The sequence below is a fragment of the Trematosphaeria pertusa genome (assembly GCF_010094035.1).
Source record: "Trematosphaeria pertusa strain CBS 122368 unplaced genomic scaffold BU26scaffold_8, whole genome shotgun sequence".
Lineage (NCBI taxonomy): Eukaryota > Fungi > Ascomycota > Dothideomycetes > Pleosporales > Trematosphaeriaceae > Trematosphaeria > Trematosphaeria pertusa.
The window spans coordinates 1680332-1691861 of NW_022987219.1; the positions used below are offsets into that span (position 1 = coordinate 1680332).

The window sequence follows — 11530 nt, forward strand, 5'->3', positions numbered from 1 at the left end:
CGCCTGGAGAAATACCTCGATGGCATCCACGACCCGGTCTATCAGCGGACTGTGCCAGCCCTCCTTGAGGAGATTCTTGAAATCCCCCCTAAGAATGTCTAGAGATTTCTTCTCCCCTTCTCGCAACTCCTCGCCGTCTCCCACACTTCCATAGGCGGCTTCGGTACATTTTGGAATTCAGCGTCTTGGTCCTGCCCTGAAGGACTTCTGGCTAGCTATCCGCACTCGAGGCATCCAAGAAAGGACTCACACAGATAGGCTGGTTCCGCACCGCCCAGGGCGGGCGGGCTTCATCAAGCACCGGACGTACTGCTATATCCCCTGCCGAACGCTCGAATAGCCTTTCTCCGAAGCCGTCGTCCACTGCTCAACATGCTTGCGCTCCTTGTAAAACCCTGCAAGGCTGCTCTGTCAAAGGCTAGAAGCGATTGCCTTAGGATCTTGGTGTTGCCTCATAGATAGGGCAAAAGAGAGCCGAGGCAATGCTCCAGGTATCTGTAGGCGGTTCGACACTTCGTGAATGTCCCGGTAGAGGCACCGGGCCGAATCAAACCCGCGTCTGACCATAGCCAGCTTTAGAATACTGAGCTTAAGGAATCAAGGCTCCGCTCCAAAGATAAAGGGCCCTTCAGTCCTCACAGCATTCTTCGAGTCGTTCAATATTGCTTTCGGTGAAGATGCAGAAGAGGGTCCCTTGGACATGCGGTCAAAGGAACGTCCGAGCTGGTTGCTACAGTGATCGAATACTCTATGACTGGTTGACAAAGGACGTATCCCAAGCGCCAGGTCTAAATGAGATCAATTGGCCGCTTGACTTTTCAAACGATGAACAGAAGAAGCTCAGTTACTTTTCCTAGGCGAACATCAATGCGAAGGTAGAGTTCTGGGGGAAGAATACGATCAGCGGAGAACATAAGCAACGGGGAAAGGTCCATCAACGCAAAAAATCATCCCAAAAATCAAACACGACCCACCGACATTTCAGGCGTTTGTTTATTTATACACACGGAAAAAGCGCAAAAAAACAAAAATAAAGCCAAAATAAAATAGTCCCACCGAGGATGTATCCGAAAATGTAGAGATGGCCTCTCTCTCTTGGGAGACGGCGGAATTGAGAGCTCTGTCAACAGAGAGACCGGTTTGCTGCTCCCACAGTGCGAGGAATGCCTTCAGGCTTGGCTGTCCCGTCAGAGACATTATAATGCTGGGCAACGGCAATGTGACTGCTCGATTACTGGACTTCGATTGCGCTGTTGATACCAAGGGCATCAATGCCTTTCGCCGTGTGGCCTCTGAAAGTCCCAGGGATTGGCCAGAAGCGTCGCATATATCCACGCCCTGCGGTGTACTATCGGTATGTTAGTGATAATCTTAGCTGTAAAAGTATGAAGCTGGAAGACTCACAAAAATATGAAGCGTTTGTCCTTCGGGTCTGCTGGCATCACTCCACTCGGGAGAATGAAGTTATCGATTTCGAAATGGTCCCTTGGTTGTTGACCCAACGCAAGCCCTGCCGGATTTGTGACGAATTCAGAGCCATCTTGTGCGGCTGTATTAAGATCTCTGTACCATCAAGGGACCTTGAACCAATGAGCGTGTGAGCTTGAGAGGTTCCTGCCATCTTCTTCTTTCCCGCAACCCGCGCATAGGAAGGGTCTAGTCTCTCAATGTGAGCATACCAATGGCGCTCAATAGCATCCATAACCTCCTCATGTGTCATAGAGCTATTGAATACCCCTGATATCCTTAGGTCTGACAACTATGTATGTACCGATCGGCATGCGACTGTCATCGCTTTCGTGTCGTCAAGAAGTCTCGGGTCGAACCGAACCGTAGCACCCAGCGATGGCGTGGCCTTCGATGAAACAGCATAGAAGATTAGGTATGTCAAGGATGCAGTCCACAGGATGGGCCGCGCTAAAATAGTAGCTGACACCCTCCCGGATGTTCGATGCCCATCGAAGAAAAGTGTCGCAGTCAGCAGGTTGGTTCTTCTTAAGGCATCCAATGGATTTGGTCCACAAGCTGTACGCTTGCCTCTGGCGCTCTCCAGAATTGGGGTGACCGCGGCTGTAACCGCAGAATAGAACCATGCCCTGTCCAGTGTGAGTACATGTCGTTGTACCGTGCAGGGATGCGCATCAATTCTACTAGCGCCATTTCCCATTGTCTATCTCTGGAGGCAATGCTCTATGAGAATTAGCAATCAGTTCGCTCGGAGGCTTTGCTACTATGTCTTACAGTTTGTTCCTTGCCCCGAACAAGGACCTAAAGAAGTGTTATTAGCCAATACACGGAAGGACTACGGTGATCTTACATATCTGATGCTGCTGAGCTCCTCGGAACTGATGACTCTGTATCCCGGCACCATTCTACCCTTGCGTTTCAAGGTAGCGTAGATCTGCGACAATGGCTGTACCATCTTGTCGTTTTGCAGCTCTCTCTTGCAACTGAGCGCTGGTCAGAGCACCCTTCCTGAGATCGTTTAGCTCTGCGATGACTTAGGCAGCGTCGGACTCAAAACGAGAAAAACGTGGTTGAACGCACTGGATATTTGGCGCTTGACGTTGGACGGTTTTAAACCCCAAGCGTTCTAGCGCGTCTCGCTACGCTGCGCCCCCGGGGCGAATTGGCGAGTTACGTGAACGCTAAGAGAAAACTACGGTGGTAGAAGCATGATAGGCATTGCTATATATAGTGTATATATATGTCAATTAACGGAAACATGATTAAAAATTCATCAGCCTCATGGTCTAGTGGTATGACGCTTCCTTGTGGGTTCTCCGAAAAAAAATTCCGGTTCGTTGTACCATGCGCTAACAAAAATCACAGCACACGTTGAGCGGAATAGGTCCTGGGTTCGAATCCCAGTGGGGCTATCTTTTTGGCATTTTATCTATCGTGGCCACGTGACCAGTGTGAAGCGAACGTCATACCACTAGACCATAGGACTTTTTGAATATTTTGACATTTAAAGCAAATATATACGCTAAAAATTTGCGGATGCGCAGATCGTATTCGAGGCAGAGAGAACCGGTCGCAAAAGTCGACAGCAGAAAAGCCTGCATAGTCTTGAAGGGTGGGGAAATGTACGCGTCAGAGAATAGGGGCATGCAGGCCGGGAATGACTTATGGTGATTTTGCTAGGGGCCATGGGCGGGAAAACCAGGCCACGGACCGACTTCCCCCACAACACTCCGCACGTAAATAATTTCTCTCCAAAGGTAGGCAACAAGCATCCATATATCGCATGAGCTGTTGATAGTTTATTGTTCCAGAAGCTATGGAGGGCTTTCGAGGAGACGAGTTCGCTGTGCCGCGATTGAACTTCAGGCCCTCCTGAACGACGACCGCATGCTGCTCTAAAGGAAGAGAAGACGTGTTACTACTTGGACTTCTCTGGGTTCCGTATTTCTCTCGTAGTAATCAAACGCAATGCGTCCGCAATGTTCTTGCTAAGTGTTTGCAATGTCGGCTCAGACAGCTCCTTAATCTCGAAGAACGCTCTCCTTCCCCAAGGCGTCTTGAGTTCAAGCTCTTGGGCCTCCTTTATTTGCCCGAGCTCTCCGGTTGCTGCATCCTACCCTTGAGCTTCAGATCGCGCATGTTTGCTCCTCGGCCATGCGGTCAAGCCATATATGCCTCGCGCTGTCCAGCCAGTCGACACCTCCGCGAAGTCTACTCACGAACCACATGGAATCTACGTCCACCACGCTGGCGTCAACCGTGCCGTCCTGATACGCGAAAAGGGATGGCTTGAGCTCGCGTGCTTATCTCACTTACCCTACTGACGTGTGCTTAAACCTTATTTCCCTCGCCTGGGCAATTGATCTCCCAATGTCGGCACTAAGCTGTTCTGCATATCATACTCCTCAACGGTCTTGTTCAAAAATGAAATGGAGATGGACTTGAAATATTTTCTCTTTCATACCTTGAACAGACTTTGAGTACTTATAGGAAAGGCCATTCCAAAAAGCCAGAAAAATTCAGTTGCAAGTGTAGGCATACTAATCAGGATGCCCCTTGGGAATTCCAAAGAGGGACAATAATGTGACCCCTGGAATCTACTGCCTGACGTAGATTGCCCATTCTGCGTTTTGGGAAGGGGTGATTCCAAACGACTGAGTGCGTTGGTGGCAGCCTATACTCTTGAGTGTTTATCGAGGATTCGAGAAGAATAACTGCCTAGGAGGAGCCAAATCGCGGATCGAAGCGTCGAGCAACCCAGCAACTTTCAAAGCCGAATCGGCGCCGAACCAGCGATCATTCCGAGAGACCCGATACGTTCATCTTGGCGTTGTATAGGGAAGTGAGATGTTGTGCTATTGAAGACTGCCGTCCCCGCTTGCCATCGTCGGCTTCCCCACGATTTCAAGGACTTCGGCGCTCGGCGGGGTTTGCAATAGCAGCGATATCATTCGCGGAGTCTTACGAACAATGGTGGAAGGAATGAGTCCGCGGGTGTTGTTGCTGGTGTTGTGAAGCGATTAGGAAATCCAGGTTAGAGGGCCGCGGAGTGGCACGGCCGGCGCGCGCCTCGGCAACTCTTGCCAGCCGGGTCACTCCACACTCACCACACCTCTCGGCTCGTCGCCTCACAACCGCACCACAGAGGCCGCCAATCCTCTCCTGTCCTACTTCCGTCGCCCCGGAGCCCAGAGAAGTACCCAATCCTCGGCTACTCCCGCCCTTAGCCTATTCAATTCCACGCCCGCTGCACGCATGCCACCTTCATAACTGCGATACGTGCGCGGCCGAGAAGCAACTCTGTTCACAGCGGCCGAACTCCAGAGCGCCCGAAATGGGCACACACGCCTGGGAGTTGTTTGAGCCGGCCTGCGACGCGAGAATGTATCGGATTGGGCCGTCACGCGATGCCTAACACGAGAGCGGTTGGACAAAGCAGTCCTGTGATTCGTGGGCTGACACTTTGCGATGCGGAGATGAGGTCGGTGGGGAGACAGTGGCATTGTCCACTCGTGACATCTCACCTCCCCGCAACTTAGGTCTATATTTCTCCTCATCCCCACGCGCCTGGGACCACTTATTCGACGTACACTGTGTCACAAGTCACTCTATCGCCGCCACCCTCCTGCAACTCGTACAAGTCCGTTTCGAGATATATCTGCCGAAGCCGACCACTACAGTCGTCCGTATAGAGACATCAACAAGCCACATCAAGTCGACCAGGCCAAACCAAAACCTCAAAGCATACTATCAGCTTTAACATCTTACCTGAATCAACATCGAGCAAGATGCCTATGCGTTTGCCACCGCCAATGCGACAACGCTTCTCAACTGCGACACGCGCCGCAGCGATTCCAGCAAACTTCCACACATACAATGCCGCCGCGCTCGCAGCAACAGCGGAAACCGCCCCCAAGCTCGGAAGGATAGGACGATGGTAAGCACCGACAGGATGCTACGTTCAATTGCTTGCTCACGCAACCAAGGTATCTCCCAGCCATGGCCGCGATAGCCGTCGGAATATACTTCCTTCCTGAGAGCCTCTTCGAGGAGCCGGACCGTCACCTCACCCTCGGCGAAGCCAACCGCCGAATAGACTTCAGCATCACCCAGCAGCTCGACGAGTACAACCGCCGGGCCAACAAAGCATTCGAACCTACCTTGGAAGAGCGGAATCGAGCGTTACTGAATTCTTGGGGTGCCCGGTCTAGCCTTGAGGACATGGAAAAGGTGGTTGCGGGCTATGATGACAGCCGCACGAGGCCGAACGGACAGCACGAGAGGAATGCGCTGCTCGAGTCGGCATATGGAGACAGAACGAACTTGAAGCAAGTGCGGAGAGCGATGGAGATATACGAGGTGCAGTGAGGGGCTGAGAGGAAGCATAGGTTTATCAGGAACAGCAGGCGTTTCGAGGATATTCGGCCAGGGACGCTACTCAGGAGTTGAGATCGCGCTGGTCGGGGAACAAACTATCCGGGGTGGCACTCTGCTTGAAGGAAAGCAACAGGCGTTCGGGTGCTCTAACGATATTACGACCAGCGCTGGCGACAACCGGTCAGCCGCGCCACCCTCATTCATGAGAGGTTTTGTACACTATAACGGCCGCAAAGGCGGGAAGCCCCGAAGACTGCACACGAGGGCATGGAAGTGTATCAGAGATACAATACACAAATCTCATTTGTGACAGTTGCTCCATGTTCGCGGGTAGCTAACCCCAGCCGTGCAGTCTTGCCCTAATCCCACCCCTATGCCGAGAAGAAGCCCTTCCATCGTATCCCGTCCTAATCCGCGCGCCACATCAGGCGGTGGGCCAAGTGTCGCGCCTAGGTTACAGGCTTCTGCGAAGGGCGGCGGAGGACTTTTTTTCGAACGCCAGCTCAGCCCATCCCATTGCCGCATGGAACGATTATGGTGTGTCGCAAAGGCTCTCGCTCACACGTCGAAGCAAGCATCACGGTTGACATCACCGCAACGGCAGAATCATCCAACGCTCTCGTCCCTTTGGACACCTCCAGTGGCTGCCTAAATCTCTCGGGTGGGCATAGAGGTCCCGGCGCTTGATGCACAGAAGACCTTCTCATCCCACAGTATTTGGAATAACATAACTCCCGATATGGCACTCAGTCCCCATATGAAGCGCCGGAACGCCATGCTGAAGGAGATGGTCGTTGCCGGCGTCATCCATTCGGAACTCCTTGCAGACCTTATCGTCGATGTGGATCCGGATAGGAAGTTTACCTTTGTGGGGTGGATTTGTGAAGGTCGGGAGCTTGATGTGGATATTTGTGAAACGACACTGTAGGACTGGGTTGAAGTGGTCGAAGCGCAGGATGAGGATGAGGATAAGAATGAGAGTGAAGCTTTCTAGGCTCGGATGGATGACGCGATGGAGGCCGAGTAGAAGCGCGCGCATACCAATGCTCATCGGCGGCGCCATTAGTGGTGGCGGACCTACTGAGAATGGCAAGAGCGCAGCTGTTGTCTCTCGAAGCTGCCGTCCAGGTCGTACATTCCGCAATCGTGTCTATAATCGCGGCTCTGCGGCGTTTGAGTTCGTGTATGAGATGGAGTTGCGATAAGTCGTTTGAAGCCCTAACCCTAATTCATGAGTGCAACATATGTCTTTGAGCGCGACGTCGATTTTGTGGGTAGAATCGCTAAGCTAAATTGGGTTAGACCTGCCATCAACATCCGTGAGTCACATGCGCGAGTCGTCTCCCACGCTTGCTTCTCCTCCCTCCAAACATCGAGCATCAAGCCGTGTCGGACGCCGCCTTGCACCGTTACTCTCGATAATACAGCCCGACTGCTCGTCTCCAATTCCGCCTGCCGCTTTAGACACGAATACGCTCGAACATAGCACCCTGATCATTTCATTTACCCCTCAGAAATGCCGGGCCTTCTCGACCTCAGCCCGGAGCTTCTGTTAAGCGTAGCGTCCTTCGTTTCGCAGATGGATCTCCTCAATGTCTCCCTCACGTGCAAACGCTTGCATGATACTACAGAGCCGGAGCTATATCGCGAATACAGCAACCATCGCGTGTACGACAGATCTGTTGTACCATTTCTGAAGCGACTTCTGAATCGACCACAGCTTGCCAAGCATGTACACCGTTTGGATCTGAGATGGTGGCGTACCCTCAAGTACTTGAATCCAGCGTTTGCGTCTACCTCATTCATATTTCCGTTGCGAGATGAACCGAGCGATATCGACTACGGTACGTTTACGGAGGCCGCCAAAGCTGTTGGGGTGATACGTTCCATCCCACCATTCTCGGAGAAGAGTCGCATCATGGAGAAAGTTCTCAGTCACTCCGACCAGGATTCTCGCTTCGATGATTCCTGGTGCCTCGATATTTACGGTGCTGGTCTCGACATCAAGGACGTCCCTTATGATGACAAATTCTGTCAGCTCCTGCGCGTTGGTCTCGACGATCCCTACGTGGTGCTTCTCATGGCCCTACTCCCCAATTTGCACGAGATGTTTTTGGAAGGATCAACCGATGCCGATGCGCTCCCTTGGGGCTTGCCTGTCCATGCACTCCGCACCTTACGTAGGTTCAGCGCTAAGGCTATCGACGGAAATCTTTCACGGCCACTATCATTCTTCCACGGCCTGATACAGTCGAAGGCAATGGAAACCTTCGAAATAAATGGTGCAGGATCTTGGCGGCCGTCGAATGACAACGGTCACGTTCCCAGCCCTCTACGCTTGCCTGTCGAGTCACTACGCCTCACCCGAATGGTCCTTCAATGGTGCAATTTCACCTATGCAGACATGCAAACACTACTCTCCGCATGTTGCATCCTCAAAAGCTTCCATTACTCCAGGGGCGCCTCCCATTCAGGGCCAGATGGACTCACGACAAACGAGTTGCTGCAGCTCTTAGCTGCGCACAAGGAGACTCTCGAAGAACTCTGCTTATACATGTGCTCTGTCCCCGACGAATCCCAAGGCTCCTGGGCCATCGATTCTCTCGCTGATTTCCACTGCTTGAGGAGGGTTGAAACCGCGGCTGCGATGTGGCCCCACCTAGCAGGGAAAGGAGTCGAACAAGAATGGGAAATATTGACGGATGCCGATCGTCTCTACCATCGCCTTCCTCCATCCTTGATTGATGTTGTCTTCGTCGCGGGCTACAAGATCCATCGTCCTCAAATCGAGGACCTCCTTTCTCTTCACCAGGACCGATTCCCCGAACTGCGTTCTCTTAAAATCGTCACTGCAGGTCCTGGTAGCTATGGCTCGGAGCTTCGAGGCTCTGCCACATTCATCACTGAGCATATCTTGGAATATCATGTCTGGCATGGGACGATTTTCGAGCGAAATGATACCAAGAATCAGTTACTCCAACTATGTTGGACAGGGACGAAGTACGAATTACTGGATAGGCAGCAGGGTGACGCTCCCCGCGTGGGATATCCTCCACTGCCGATGAGAGCTCCGGACTATGAAGAGAGTGAATCTGCATCTCTGGACTCTTCATTTACCTCATCGGATAGAACTGGAGGTGATCACTCTGCTGAAGACCCGGATATGGAGGACTTCTCCGAAGATGGGGAGAGTCCATCTAGTGGTGACGCTGATGAGCAGCTGGGTGGCGGCGGCAGTGTAGACGGGTAGTCGTTAGGCGCACCAGATCGCCTCCAAGTGAGGTGGTTGCTTCTGAAAAGAATCTCGTACTCGAGGTTCACACTTACTCCGGTCGGCTGCCGCCTGTCATAGCGGCGCCTAACATCGAGCGTTACCTTTCAACGTTTGTGCACAACGAAGCCCTGCTGCATCGAATGGTACGGTGCTGACAGCAAAGGAAATGCATTTCTTAGACAAAAGCAACGTAATCGTAGGTGTGCAGTATCCGGAAAGCATCTTCTAGTGTTTCTCTCTTTATCAGTGTGCCGACATTGCGTCCGCTCCTGCTTTGCTTGCTATGGTTTGGGGCAAACACCAATCTTCTTTCACTCTCACCGCTTCTACAACAATTGCCACTAGTAATTTACTCTCACCTCGTCGTCTGCATCCTCGCAACCGCGACCCGACTGCCGCCATGTCTGGTACCGCCAAATCGCCCATGAACAGCGCTCCGTGGAGCGCGCTCGGGAGCGCTAGCACTGCCGTTGCTGCCCCTTTATTGCATGGAAGTGAGTCGAACAAAGCGACGCCGCCCGCACAAGGCACCATGGTTACGCAATCCGCCGCCGCAGATGAGAATGACTCCTTTGACCAAGATGATGAGGACGACGAGCTCGATGACTTCATCGCGTCCGACGACCTTGATGACAGCAACACGGGTTTGACCGAAACGGCAAGTACGCTAAATATCGGTGAAGCTACAATCGCAGGCTCTGCAAAGCCGTCTCAGCCATCAACAACCAGTACAAACGCGCCTGATCCCCCGACCACAATGCAAGGTTCCTCATCTGCTACGGTCGGACCGATACATCATGTCTTCGGCGGCATGCCTCAAGCGGCGCCTGTCGGCACCGAGGCCAACGTCACAGCCTTCCCTCCGACGGCATACAAGTTGTCTACCCCGGGGGATATCTTGAACTCTCTACCTCCTCCTGGGGACTCTCAATCGCCAACATCCGGCGCAAATCCGCCTACTCCTCCGACCGCGCTGCAAGGCAACACACCCATACCTCCACTGCCCGCAGGCTTACCAGCTCTCTTCAGCCAATTGATGAATGAAATGGCTGTCGCTAGCGGCGCCGACTCCACAGGTCTACTCCCTATGCCGTATACCTTTGCCTGGGGCAATTTTCCGTCCGCTATGCCTCCTCCTGGCGGCTCTCAACCCCTAGCAGCCGGACTACAAGCGCCCACTTCCCAACCCGCAACGGTAGGTAGCCCATTCGAAGTCACACCGCCTCCCGAGGTGCAAACAACATTAGACCAGCTGAGTAACCAACTCGGCGGAGAGCTCATAGCCCTGCATCTTCCGGATATCCCGCATGGAGTTGCCCTTCCTGACCTTGGCTTCGGGCCCCCGATATTTTCAAGGTTCGACGCAGTCGCCTTCGTTGGTTCCCTCGAGCAAGTAGAGCTAAGCGCCATTGCTCCGGAAGATAACAAGTGCCCGCACTGCTGGCTCAAGGTACGTATATCGCGGTGCAGCTACTGGCCCGTCTTGCTTTCCCTTTTCCAACTGTGGCAGGTCCTTTCTGGGAACCTTTACTGGGTTAAAGACGCAAGGAATACCGTGTGTTCGACTCCTCCTGTTCAAGGCATTTGCTAATGTGTATCCTATAGTTTGGAGAGACTGATTACGATGACCCGTTGTTCGTGCCTGAGGTGCCTGAAGATCCAATACTGGCCGCGTTGGGAGCTCTACCATTCGACGAGAGCAGGCCGAATAACCACCCTGTGAGGACCCCATGTGGGCATCTCTTCGGTCGAAACTGCTTGATTGAGAGCTTGGAGAAATGCGGGTCCAGGTGTCCGAAGTGTCGGAGGAACTTCGCACCTTTCCCTCAGAGCTCGGGGTAAAAGGAGCATGGGTCCGGGGAGAAGGCCTGGAGGACATCTAAGAGGCTACTGGAGGGTAGTAGTAGGGTTGGGAACTGCTTGGGCGTCATTGAGGTCATGCCTTTAATTTCGAGTTGGAGTTAGGCAGCACCGTCTTGAGTATCTTTATCTAGGGGTTCTAGGGTTATAGCGTTTGCTCATAGGCAATTTACCTCTTAAGGATAGGTCTTCTAGAACCCTGAAAGTGCATGGCCCATACAACGCGGGTGCTGTTGCTTGAGATGGGCCTGGTCCATTTACAACGTCTAGGACGGAGTATCGGGCCTGCACGCGCTGTACAGGAATGGAATACGGGCAAATCGCGAATGACGCAGACTAGCACGCACGTCAGAATAAACTCAATGGAAGAAACAAACAATCCGCTTATCGGTCTTTGTGTAATGCGAGCTTGAAAAGATACGCCTTCTTTCCATTTCAATCGAGGAATTTCAATGCTAAACAATGCAATGTGAGGTGGGACGCGGTTCGCAAACCCATTCCCTCACATACCATACGAGCGCAAACTCTCACGGCAATACCATTTGCATCTCC

General features: G+C 52.6%; 5 protein-coding genes and 1 non-coding gene across 6 annotated transcripts; 5 read left to right on the top strand and 1 right to left on the bottom strand.

Moving 5' to 3' along the window:
* Positions 1 to 866: 866 nt before the first annotated feature.
* Positions 867 to 1600, bottom strand: BU26DRAFT_334334 (uncharacterized protein). The gene is made up of 2 exons (XM_033822230.1): positions 1405 to 1600; positions 867 to 1348 (listed from the first exon to the last, which is right to left on the bottom strand). The coding sequence occupies exons 1-2, from the start codon at positions 1440 to 1442 to the stop codon at positions 994 to 996; spliced, it is 393 nt and encodes a 130-aa protein (XP_033683449.1). The 5' UTR covers positions 1443 to 1600; the 3' UTR covers positions 867 to 993.
* Positions 1601 to 2742: 1142 nt separating this feature from the next.
* On the top strand, positions 2743 to 2879 carry BU26DRAFT_t34. The gene has a single exon. It is a non-coding gene; the product is annotated as a tRNA-His (tRNA).
* A 2382-nt stretch (positions 2880 to 5261) lies between these two features.
* Positions 5262 to 5835, top strand: BU26DRAFT_429011 (uncharacterized protein; the record flags this gene model as incomplete). Its single annotated transcript, XM_033823814.1, has 2 exons — positions 5262 to 5404; positions 5454 to 5835. The coding sequence occupies 2 exons, from the start codon at positions 5262 to 5264 to the stop codon at positions 5833 to 5835; spliced, it is 525 nt and encodes a 174-aa protein (XP_033683450.1).
* Positions 5836 to 6589: 754 nt separating this feature from the next.
* BU26DRAFT_334362 (uncharacterized protein) lies at positions 6590 to 7086 on the top strand. Its single transcript, XM_033822231.1, has one exon. It carries the CDS (start codon positions 6684 to 6686, stop codon positions 7047 to 7049), a length of 366 nt encoding a protein of 121 aa, XP_033683451.1. The 5' UTR covers positions 6590 to 6683; the 3' UTR covers positions 7050 to 7086.
* Positions 7087 to 7215: 129 nt separating this feature from the next.
* Positions 7216 to 9458, top strand: BU26DRAFT_520126 (uncharacterized protein). The gene has a single exon (XM_033829228.1). The coding sequence runs from the start codon at positions 7361 to 7363 to the stop codon at positions 9092 to 9094; it is 1734 nt and encodes a 577-aa protein (XP_033683452.1). The 5' UTR covers positions 7216 to 7360; the 3' UTR covers positions 9095 to 9458.
* A 60-nt stretch (positions 9459 to 9518) lies between these two features.
* BU26DRAFT_605914 (uncharacterized protein) lies at positions 9519 to 11113 on the top strand (the record flags this gene model as incomplete). Its single annotated transcript, XM_033835625.1, has 3 exons — positions 9519 to 10568; positions 10629 to 10673; positions 10724 to 11113. 3 exons carry the CDS (start codon positions 9519 to 9521, stop codon positions 10958 to 10960), a joined length of 1332 nt encoding a protein of 443 aa, XP_033683453.1. The 3' UTR covers positions 10961 to 11113.
* Positions 11114 to 11530: the final 417 nt, after the last annotated feature.